Below are 12,181 nucleotides of genomic sequence, written 5' to 3' on the forward strand. Positions count from 1 at the left end.
ATTATCTCTAATCAACTTATTCCTTTCTAGATGATTAGAAATCCTAAATCTTTTCCAACATTTTACCCACAAAGGGGGTAAGGCTCACTGGTCTATAATTAGCAGGATTGTCTCTACTCCTCTTCTTGAATAAGGGGACAACACTTGCTATCCTCCAGTCTTCTGGCACCTTTCTTGTACACAATGATGACATAAAGATCAAAGTCAAAGGCTTGGCAGTCTCCTCCCTAGCGTCCCAGAGAATCCTAGGATAAATAGATAAGCCCAGGGGACTTATCTATTTTCACACTTCCAGAATTGCTAACACCTCCTCCTTGTGAACCTCATTCCCATCTAGTCTAGTAGCCTGACCTCAGTCTTCTTCTTGACAACAAATGAAAAATATTCATTTCACACTTCCTCTATCTTCTCTGACTCCATGCACAACTTCCCACTATTATCCTTGATTGGCTGTAATTTTGCTCTAGGTATTCTTTTATTCCTGATATACCTATAGAAAGCCTTAGGGTTTTCCTTGATCCTATCTGCCAACAACTTCTCATGTCCGCTCCTGGCTCTTCGTAGCTCTCTCTTTAGGTCTTTCCTGGCGAACTTATAACTCTCAAATGCTCTAACAGCCTTCACGTCTCATCCTAACATAAGCCTTCTTCTTCCTCTTGACAAGAGATTCAACGCGTTCAACTCCTCTCTCTCCCTATTCCTCACCTCGCTAGCACGTGGCATGGGTAACAAACCAGAGGCAACAACTGTTTATTCTAACTAAGCTTCCATCCTAGCTCCCTGAATTTCTGCCTTAGACCCCCATCTCTCTTCCTACCTATGTCATTAGTACTTCTGTGAACCACGACTTGGGGCTGCTCCCCCTCCCCCTCAAGGATCCTGAAAATACAATCAGAGACATCACAAACCCTGGCTCCTGGGAGGCAACACACCAACCGTGAGTCTCTCTCATTCCCACAGAACCTCCTATCTGTCCCCCTAACTATGGAGTCCCCAATCACTAATGCTCTGTTCCACTCCCCCCTTCCCTTCGGAGTAACAGGGCCAGAGACCTGTACCCCAGGCTTACCCCTGATAAGTTAAACCCCCAACAGTATCCAAAACGGTTTACTTGTTATTGAAGGGAACGGCCACAGGGGATCCCTGCACTGTCTGCTGGTTCCCTTTCTGTCCTCTGACTGTAACCCATCTGCCTTTTTCTTGTACCTGAGGTGTCACTACCTTCCTGGAACTCCTCTTAATAACCCTCTCCATCTCCCGAATGATACAAAGTTCATCCAGCTCCAGCTGCAGTTCCCTATCGTGGTTTTTGAGGAGCTGGAGTTGGGTGCACTCAGATGCAGTCAGCAGGGACACTAGTGATGCCCCTTACCTCCCACATACTGCAGGAGGAACATTCAACTGCCCTAACCTCCATTCCCACTATTTTAAATTCCCGAGACTACTGAAAAATAAAGTAAGTATAAATAACTAGTTACCTTACCAATCCAGTGTATAGACCTTTTTTTGGTTGGAGGAGGAGGATGGGTGGGACTGTTCCAGGCAACGCAACCGCCCAAATATATTACTTCACTTGCTCAGCAGTCCCGTGTCTGCCCCTGCTCGGCGTGCACTCTGCCATTCTATGAGGTAAGTTTTAAATCAGTGATTCACCTTTGTGTCATCGCTCCCGCTCTTCTGTCCAATGGCCTTCTAACGTCACCTGTTGAGAATGCGAGGGCATTTTCCCTGGAACAAGCTCTTTGCTCTGGGGAGGTGTAGCAAGGAGGCGAGACAGTGAAGATTCAGCGATGTACTCTGTCTGCAGGACTAAGAAGGACAAACCCACGTTCTGGAACTGGTTGCGGGGGGTGGATGGGCGGTGGTGGAGGAGAGAATGGGAGAAACTCAGATTCTAGTTGGTGGAGGGTTCCAATTTCTGAGGTGCAGGATAATGCAAAATTTCACTTTACAAAGTGTTATCGCTTGAAATCTTGCTCACATATTGCCTGCACTTCTCCCAGTGTCACTGAAGACAAGTAAGGACCGTCTGGAGGAGGAGAGGATTTTTAAGGAGATGATTGAAGTAGTCAAAATGAGAGACAAACTGGTCACCTTCCTGGAGCAGCAGAGACTCCGGGAACAAGAACAACGCGCAGTTGTGGTGCCTGGGGCTGCGGCCAAAGACCTCACCCAAGTTTCCACCATTACCTGGGAATAAAGACGATGCAGTACTCAGAATATTCCAGCAGGAGGTGCTCTCCTGCATTGCACTTTTCAAGGGCTTCACCTTTGAGTATTTGTGGAGACGACCTCCACTTCCATATTTATTAAAGAAAGTGATGCAATATTGCTGAGAACATCCTTTTTGTAATTTTATGTTAGATTCAACCTTTGACGAAGATCACTGTTTCTGGCATATTCAAATAGTGAGCAACTGAGTTTCTCAGGGCTTGGTCTTGGATCCTTGGTCCCCTCATCCCCTTCACCCTCTCCATTTATTTTGACGCAGTCACCAAACTGAAGAAGATAGATCCTGTAAATTAGTTTTTGGTTGTTGTAACAATGTTTTTAATTTTGTTTTAAATACATTTCGAACAGATTGTTTTCCGATCACAGATACTCAAAATGCTTTAAATTCCGTCGGGGGCCTTTCTGCACAGGTTTGCGATGCTTTCTATGACAGACATGAACTTGTCAAAGGAGGATGAGTCTGTGTTGTATTGGAGCTGATGCAAGCATAAGGGCACAGCCCAACCTCTGGGAAGGTGCTCATATAACGGCATACCATGTACCTTGCCACGAGCATAAGAGAGCCCCTTATCTTTACATGCACTGAAATCTCAGAGTAATTCACTTTCACACAAATCAATTGCCAGCTTGTGTTCATGATGTATATTCCATTTAATCATGTGCTACTGTTTTTAAAAAAAAGGTTGGATTCTGTATCAACTGCACTGAGACTTGAATGATTGATTATGGAGAGGTGTGCATCATAACTGGTAAATAAAAAGGAACATTGCAGTCTCTACTTTGAGGAATGTCTTACGGTGAAGGTGTGATAGTGACCTGTCATGTGATCTTGCAGGAGGGAGACACAGTCGTTTCGTTTTCAAAATGTCTCCTGCAGCTCTCAGGGTGGGGGAATTAAAAGAGACTTTTCTGTGACGGAGGGGAAGAGGGATTGCAACAATCTTCATTGATGCTGAAGGAACTCTGAAAACTGAAGATAGCCACTCACAGTTACTACTCTACAAAACGGGAACAACAAAGCTAAGGGCAACTATGGACAATAACTCTATGGAGAATGCAATGCGTAATACGTATAAATGGAGAATATCACAGTCTGTCGTTTTATTTAAGTCACCTAGAAAAAGTCAATTGTTTTCAGTCAATAGCAGTTTTTAGTCATTTGGTTCATTATTGGAAGTTTAAATTTTGTTTGAAACAACCTCCTGGCCTCCATGTGGCTTGCTGTGTAACCATAGCGACAGCAGTGACTACTGGTGGAAAGGACATCATTGGGTATAGAGTGCATTGGGGCATTCAGAGGTCATCAAAGCTGCTACAAAATGTAAGTCTTCTACCAACTGAACTGGCATGATATCAACTTCGAAAACACCGTGACAGAGGTGCATGGCAGGGGGAGAGAGAGAGCGCGCGAGAGAGAGAGAGACACCCTTCAGTCCAACCTGACCACATTCTTTTCATAAATAAAGTAACGGCCACATCAGTCCACATTTATACACCTATACGTAGAGGTGCATGAGTTTTGATTTACCCATATGTTCTTGAATAGGTAAGATTCATATCTCTTTACCTAGATTAAATTAAGTATGGTAATTGGGAAGCAAATTCAGTCCACGTTCCATTGCCAATTCCACACAGCCTGAGGAGAGCTGTAAGAGTCTACATTGACTATTGGATCAAATCATAATTTTACAGCATAGCTCCTCATGAAGGTTGAGAGAACAATACAGTTTCTGTGACAATCAACATCATTAAACTTTTAATTCCAGATTTTTTTTTTCATTTGAATTCAAAATCCATCATGCACTGTGGTGGGATTCAAATCCAGGTCCCCAGAATATTTTATAGGTCTCTGGTTTATTAGTCCAACAATAAAGCGATTGATTAGATTCCCTACAGTGTGGAAACAGGCCCTTCAGCCCAACAAGTCCACACCGACCCTCCGAAGAGCAACCCACCTAGACCCATTCCCCTACATTTACCTCTGACTAATACACCTAACACAATGAGCAATTTAGCATGGCCAAGTCACCTAACCTGCACATCTTTGGACCACACAGCAGTGCTAACCACTGAGCCACCTTGCCTCTCCCTGTGGAGCTACTTCCCTTCGTGAGCAACAAAAACGGCCTGTCCTCAGTTTTCCAACTGAGAATGCAGACCCTACAAATAAAAACATGTCTGGAATCATTACTGAGCTTCAGCTCCAGATTCACCCCAGCGGGCTCTGAAACAGGTTTAACACCACCCACAACTTTGTTTCATAACCTTGCTTCTGCAACCAGTTGGACTTTTCCGAGTACAATCATTACCAGGATTAGAAATGGCACTGCCACTCTAAAGGACAATCACACATCACCTCCTCCAGCACAATCAGCAGGTGCAGTGTTGCAATGACTTGCTGCAGTCCCTGGGTTGCTGCTCCTACTAACGATGCCCTTCGATAAGGCCAGGCAAGAGCGGCCAGGATTACTGCCACGTATAGTGACCACATGTATAACATACAATGGAGAATGAGAGAGCGTGAGTGAGTGTACGCGCATGCGAGTGAGAGTGAGTGTTGGATAACCATTATGCACTTGCTCATCAATTACCCATTTGCTGGTTTTAGCATCTTACATACTCAATTCATTGAGCATTTGTTCACACTTTGCACAGGAGAACAAATAAAAGTACCATCCCCAGACTGTAACAGCAATAAAGATGCAAGAGTTTTATTTTGAAACCAATTAGTTGTTCATTTGCATACTCCTCTGTGATTTATTAGCTGGCCTAATTAGCCCAATGTGGAACCAGCCTGGAACACAGTGTTCTTTTAATTATGTCATCTGTTAACAAACACTTCACAGCAGCTTTCAAAATCAGATTAGAAAGCACTGGCCAACCACCCCAGTGGTTGCACTAAGATATTCCAAACAAATATCGTCCAGAATGTGTCAGAAATAGCAGAGGAAATTAAAAGCAGTCTTACCAATGTATTATCCGCCTTTGGATACAAGTTTTGGCTGGAATTTGAAAAGAACAATGAAATCTAAATGCTCTGAGAATAATTTCATTCAGCCAGTGTGTAGACAAGGTTACTGAGGAATAATGTGTTGACTTATTGTGTACTTTTTAAGTATTACTTATTTCCATCATTACCTCAGAACCAAAATGGCTGACGTCCTGATAAACTGCACAATGGCTGGGGTGGCATCTTAAACAGAAACAGTTTAGACAGAACGCTGTCATTCTGGATCTGGATCCAATGCTGGCAGATAGGCTGCATATCCCACTCAAGATTTCTCATCATCAGTTTGAAACCAAGACATGTTGGATGTGTAAGGTGACAATTAACACCACCTCCAACAGGGAGATTACTGACTGAATCACCTACTAAACACCTCACTAAGAGCTGGCAGGTTTCTTGACATTGCAGGATGGAATCCTGACAAGTAGTTTAGATGGGAAAGAAGCTAAAATGGAATTAGAAGTTAAACATTAGAAGTGAATCTGGAAGGCAGGGCAAGCATAAGCTAGTTAAGGAAAAGGAAAAGGTTAGCAAGGCTAAATGGAATATATTTTCATGCAAGGAGCCTGAGGGATACGACAAATGAGCTGATTGCAGAGATATGCATGTTGGAGTGTAATACCATTGTCTACCTGCCCTACAACTGTCTATTCTGCATAGACCTGCAAGGTCAGTGTATGACAGTGACCTTCGAAATGAGAAGTCAATGCTGCAAACAGTATGATCCGTGTGCTGACCCCCACAGTGACTGTGCAGCCTCACAACTTCGAAAGAACATCAGTCACAGCTTCTGATCTATTTCGCTATCCCGTCCAGAGAGGTTTAGAAACCAATGAGGGGTCCAGACAAGATGAATGGCAGGTGTCTTTTCCCTGGGGTGGGCGATTTCAAGACTGGTTTGTTTAAGGTGAGAGGAGAAAGATTTAAAAAAGACAAGGGGCTTTTTTTAAAAATACAGCAGCTCATGTGTGGAATGGACTTCCAGGGGAAGTGATGGATGCAGGTACAGATCCAAATGAGTACATGAAGTAGTAGTGTTTGGAGGGATATAGGCCAAGCACAGGCAGGTGGGGACTAGTCTTGTTTGGGATTATGGCCAGCACAGACTGGTTGGGCTGTATGACTCTATGCATCAATGTGAAAGAATAGGCTTTCAGACCACAGCATGGAAGGGTGCCCAGAAAAGTGACCTGTGCTGAAAAGGAATCCAAGCAGGTTTCAAGCCAATGGAAGCAGTAAAGGAACCTTCACGCACTCCCTGAAGTTGCTGCAACCACTGAGTCAAACTATAGAATCACTGAATCCTTACAGTGGGAGACAGGTCATTCAGCCCAACAAGTCCACACCGACCCTCTGAAGAATAACTCATCCAGAACCATTCCCCCTAACCTATACTTACCCCTAACTAATGCCCCTAACCGGAGTCGTACCTGAGGACTGGAGAGGCGCAAATGTAATTCCTCTCTTCAAGAAAGGAAATAGGGAAATCCCTGGCAATTATAGACCAGTCAGTCTCACATCTGTCGTCTGCAAGGTGTTAGAAAGGATTCTGAGGGATAGGATTTATGACCATCTGGAAGAGCATGGCTTGATTAAATGCAGTCAACACGGCTTTGTGAGGGGCAGGTCATGTCTCACAAAACTTAGAGTTCTTTGAGGATGTGACTAGAAAAGTTGATGAGGGTCGAGCTGTGGATGTGGTGTATATGGACTTCAGCAAGGCATTTGATAAGGTTCCCCATGGTAGGCTCATTCAGAAGGTCAGGAGGAATGGGATTCAGGGGAACTTAGCTGTCTGGATAGAGAATTGGCTGGCCAACAGAAGACAGCGAGTGGTAGATAAGGAAAATATTCTGCCTGGAAGTCTGTAGTGAGTGGTGTTCCACAGGGCTCTGTCCTTGGGCCTCTATTGTTTCCAATTTTTATTAATGACTTGGATGAGGGGATTGAAGGATGGGTCAGCAAGTTTGCAGATGACACAAAGGTTGGAGGTGTCGTTGACAGTATAGAGGGCTGTTGTAGGCTGCAGAGGGACATTGACAGGATGCAGAGATGGGCTGAGAGGTGGCAGATGGAGTTCAACCTGGATAAATGCAAGATGATGCATTTTGGAAGGTCGAATTTGAAAGCTGAGTACAGGATTAAGGATAGGATTCTTGGCAGTGTGGAGGAACAGAGGGATCTTGGTGAGCAGGTACATAAATCCCTTAAAATGGCCACCCAAGTGGACAGAGTTGTTAAGAAAGCCTTTGGTGTTTTGGCTTTCATTAACAGGGGGATTGAGTTTAAGAGCCATGAGATCTTGTTGCAGCTCTATAAAACTTTGGTTAGACCGCACTTGGAATACTGCATCCAGTTCTGGTCGCCCTATTATAGGAAAGATGTGGATGCTTTGGAGGGGGTTCAGAGGAGGTTTACCAGGATGCTGCCTGGACTGGAGGGCTTATCTTATGAGGAGAGGTTGACTGAGCTCGGACTTTTTTTTCATTGGAGAAAAGGAGGAGAAGAGGGGACCTAATTGAGGTATACAAGATAATGAGAGACATAGATTGAGTCGATAGCCAGAGACTATTTCCCAGGACAGAAATGGCTAACATGAGGGGTCATAGTTTTAAGTTGGTTGGAGGAAAGTATAGAGGGGGTGTCAGAGGCGGGTTCTTTACACACAGTTGTGAGAGCATGGAATGTGTTGCCAGCAGCAGTTGTGAAGTGAGGTCATTGGGGACATTTAAGAGACTGCTGGACATGCATATGATCACAGAAATTTGAGGGTGCATACATGGGGATCAGTGGTCGGCACAACATCGTGGGCTGAAGGGCCTGTTCTGTGCTGTACTGTTCTACGTTCTACACATCTCTGAAATCTACGGGCAATTTAGCATGGCCAATCCACCTGACCTGCACATAGCTAGATTGTGGGGGGAAACCAGAGCACCCGGAGGAAACCCTCACAGACATGAGGAGAACGTGCAAACTCCACACAGACAGTTGTCAGACACTGGATCAAACCCGGGTCCCTGATGCTATGAGGCAACAGTGTTAACCAGAGCCACTCTAAAACCACAAAGACAATTTAACTTCAGATGCTCTCTTTAAATTCAACCCTTCACTGCAGACAACCAAAATCTCCCGTGCAAGCTGCTGGTCTGCAACGATATCCTAAAGGAATGTCAAACCGAATGTAACTGTTAAAAGTATCTTATCCTTCCTTTTCATCTAATCCTTGTAACTTAATTTATAAAAGTTGTTCAAGGTAACTTACAGCAGTGCTTGCTAATAAAAAAATCTTTCCAGTGTTTAACAGCTTCACGGCTGGTTATTTTAAATTTAATTACTTGAAATTAATCGGGTTTACACATAACCCCGGCACGGTGGCACAGTGGTTAGCACTGCTGCCTCACAGCGCCAGAGACCCAGGTTCAATTCCTGCCTCAGGTGACTGTGTGTAATGTTTGCACATTCTTCCTGTGTCTGCGTGGGTTTCCTCCGGGTGCTCCGGTTTCCTCCCACAGTCCAAAGATGTGCAGGTGAGGTGAATTGGCCATGCTAAATTGCCCGTAGTGTTAGGTGAAGGGGTAAATGTAGGGGAATGGGTCTGGGTGGGTTGCTCTTCGGTGGGTTGGTGTGGACTTGTTGGGCCGAAGGGCCTGTTTCCACACTAAGTAATCTAATCTAATCGAATCTAAAAATCTACACACACACACAAATTCTTAGTTCACAGACTACTAAAGGAAATGCCTTGCATGTGGTTGTGACACAAATTTCATAGAATGAATAGTTTACAATATGCTAAGCTTCAAAGGAGTCGATATATTTTAATGTAAAAGGTAGAGGGTATAAATGAAGAAAAACAATATGCAAGGGCAAGGCAAGGTTATAGAGTCATACAAACACAGAAACATACCCTTCGGTCCTAACTCATCCATACCAAACAGGTTTCCAAAACAACACTTGCCCGACTTGCCTGCATTTGACCCATCTCCCTGTAAACCTTTCCTATTCATGTAACTGTCCAAATATCTTAACTGTACCTGCATCTACCACTTCCTCTGGCAATTCATTCCACATGCAAACTACCCTGTGTGTGAGGAAAGGTTGCCCTGTGGGTCCCTTTTAAATCTTGCCCCTCTTACCTTACAACTATTCCATCTAGTTTTGAACTCCAACACCCTAGGGAAAAGACCTGTGCAATTCACCTTATCTAAGCGCTGAGGAGAAACTACTTCTCCCAAAGGGTTGTGAATCTGTGGAATTCACTACTCCAAAAGTGTGGTGGGTGCTGGGGCAGTGAGTAAATGTAAGGAGTTAGACAGAGCTTTAATTGGTAATGGGTTGAAGGGATATGGATGGAAGGCAGAAAAACAGTGGGGAGGAGCATATCGGTCATGACTGAATAGCGGAGCAGACTCGATGGGATGAATGGCCTAATTCTGCTCCGATAGCTTATGAACCTCTAAGGTAACTAAAATATCTGCCTTGAAGTCACATGCTAGTGAGATCCCCAAGAAGTCATTTACCTGTGTATTCAGTGCTTTATAATCACTGATTTGCTGTGGTGCTGTCTGTGTGGTTATGTTGTTGACATATTACTCACTCACTGGAGACGTTTTGTTGCAAGCACCCAGTTGAGCTTGCAGAACTCCGTTCCAAATCTGCCATTAAATAGCTTGAACAAGCCAACTCCACCAGAGGTAACAGAAAGAGAAACACAATGTTGAATTTTAGAACTTTATCTCATATTCTTGCAAGCTGCACATCAATTTATTATAGCAAATAAAAATCAGTAAGATTGCAGCTGTTACAAACAAATCAGAAAGAATGGTTTCTTTCACTCTTTCTGAGATTAATAAGCATTTACTAAAAACTAGCCCTCAGCATATAATTCACGTGGAATGGGTCCTCAATTTCAGAGCACTCAGAACCTCTGGAGTTACTAATGATTTAATAGTTTTGTAGCATTAGTTCTAGACTTTCTGGTCAGTTCAGTAACACTGTGACCTATAATTAATTGTAGAGGTTGGAGTTTGGGGGGAAATGAGGGAATCTCTTTTACAAAGAGCTGCTTTGTGCTCAGTCATACATGTTACAATTAACAGCCAACAATTCAATTTACATCCAAGGTCATTGTTCTTTCTCCTCCTGCTGGGAGTTTTGTCCGGCAGTGTGGAAGGAGTTGGTTACAAATCAGGCCTGCTCACAGCCTTTCTCACAGGCCCAGCCTTTCTATTTTGATGACCACTTTAGCTGAAAGGGCTCTTCAGTGATGTAGCTTCATGGTCATGTCATTCAGTTTCTACTGTTTGAAAAAGGTATCTAACATGTCATGAGTCATAGAATCCCTACAGTGTGTAAACAGGCCGTTCAGCCCGAGTCCACACCGACCCTCCGAAGAGTAACCCACCCAGACCTATTCCCCTACCCAATTACTCTACATTTACCCAACTAATACACCTAACCTACACACCCCTGAACATTATGGGCAATTTAGCATGGCCAATCCACCTGACCTGCACATCTTTGGACTGTGGGAGGAAACTGGAGCAGCCGGAGGAAACCCACACAGACACAGGAAGAATGTGCAAACTCCACACAGACAGTCGCCTGAGACTGGAATCGAAACTGGGTTCCTGGTGCTGTGAGGCAGCATTGTTAACCACTGAGGCACTGTGCTGCCCATGAAACTGGCAATTTCGCACAGCGATGACGAGTCTGAGGAATGGAATAGGCTATGCAGCAGTAAGGGATATTCCGTGATTGAGGATCGTTATTGGGGCAGGGAATAACATTTCTCTAAAGCAAGTGTCCAAAGGCCAGCCCTGGGTCTGCTTGAGGAAAACACTTAGCACCCAAAATGGCAAGTGCTACATTCCCCAGCACCAACATCCATCTCCCCGACAATGTGTAGAAACACAACTCAAAATGGTGGAGTTGAATGTTAAAGCATTCTCTTTGCCTGTCACTATTTTAGAACTCTTATGCTCAAAAGTGGCCGATGAATGAGGGCCATGTCACTCACCTAGGAGATGGGCTGGGGACAAGACAGAAACTGACCAGTCACAGAGTCATACAGCACAGAAACAGACCTTTCAGTCATTTCATCCATGCTGACCAAACATCCCATCTGACCTGGCCCCATTTGCCAGCATACCCCTCTAAACCCTTCCTAAGCATATACCCATCCAGATGCTTTTTAAATGCTGCCATTGTACCCACTTCCACCACCTCCTCTGGCAGCTTGTTGCAGCCACCCACCACCCACTGCATGAAAAAGTTAGTTAAGTATCTGTTGAACCAACCTCAATGTTTCAGCCCGCAGCCTTAATTGTTTATGGTCCAAGAGCCACTGGGGAGACAATACGCGAAAGGGGATATATTGGATGGATTGTTCCAGAGTGGTTAGTGCTACAAATAATTCAGCAGCTTTGAATTAAGAACAATATTTTATGATACTTCCATCAGCTAGTAACCTGTGCTTGCAATGTCCGGATCTGAGCTGTTTCACCCACAACCACATGGTCCCAGTAGATTCTGTTTTATGGCTGCTTCCCTAAATCTTACCCAAGACTGTAAGCTGCAGTTCCCATTTCTACCCAGAAAGGTCACGTGGCAGAAATATGCAGCGTTTTAAACTTACTGATCAGCTTCTAGTTATTGAGCAATCATTTCTTCAGGTCCTGATTCAAGGGGAGCATGGTCCATTCAGAAGCTCTGCTAACACACACAACATAGGTTTCTTTTACCATCCATGATATTACATATGGAATACAAAATGTAGACACATTAGAGCAAATAACATTTCTTCAATGCATTGCTTCAAGCAACCCAACACTGCAGAATCCATCACATGATCCAATATAAAATTCACTCAAAATAAATACTTCCACCATACAGGCTCCATTTCACTAACAAATTATAATTCAGCAAACATTCATAAGTTTTACT

The 12,181-nt window shown here is 44.0% G+C and overlaps 1 protein-coding gene across 4 annotated transcripts in view; it reads left to right on the forward strand.

The window, feature by feature from the left end:
- mical1 (microtubule associated monooxygenase, calponin and LIM domain containing 1) overlaps positions 1–3,358 on the forward strand; it is a 105,833-nt gene extending 102,475 nt beyond the window's left edge. For 3 of the 4 annotated variants that reach the window (XM_060845580.1, XM_060845582.1, XM_060845581.1), the window contains exon 29: positions 2,004–3,358. In XM_060845580.1, coding sequence (XP_060701563.1) covers positions 2,004–2,200 — 197 coding nt within the window. In that variant the 3' untranslated portion in view covers positions 2,201–3,358. The remainder of the gene's footprint in view (positions 1–2,003) is intronic. The other variant, XM_060845583.1, reaches the window with a different exon arrangement.
- The last annotated feature ends 8,823 nt before the right edge of the window (positions 3,359–12,181 follow it).

The sequence above is a fragment of the Hemiscyllium ocellatum genome, chromosome 26 (assembly GCF_020745735.1).
Source record: "Hemiscyllium ocellatum isolate sHemOce1 chromosome 26, sHemOce1.pat.X.cur, whole genome shotgun sequence".
Classification (NCBI taxonomy): domain Eukaryota; kingdom Metazoa; phylum Chordata; class Chondrichthyes; order Orectolobiformes; family Hemiscylliidae; genus Hemiscyllium; species Hemiscyllium ocellatum.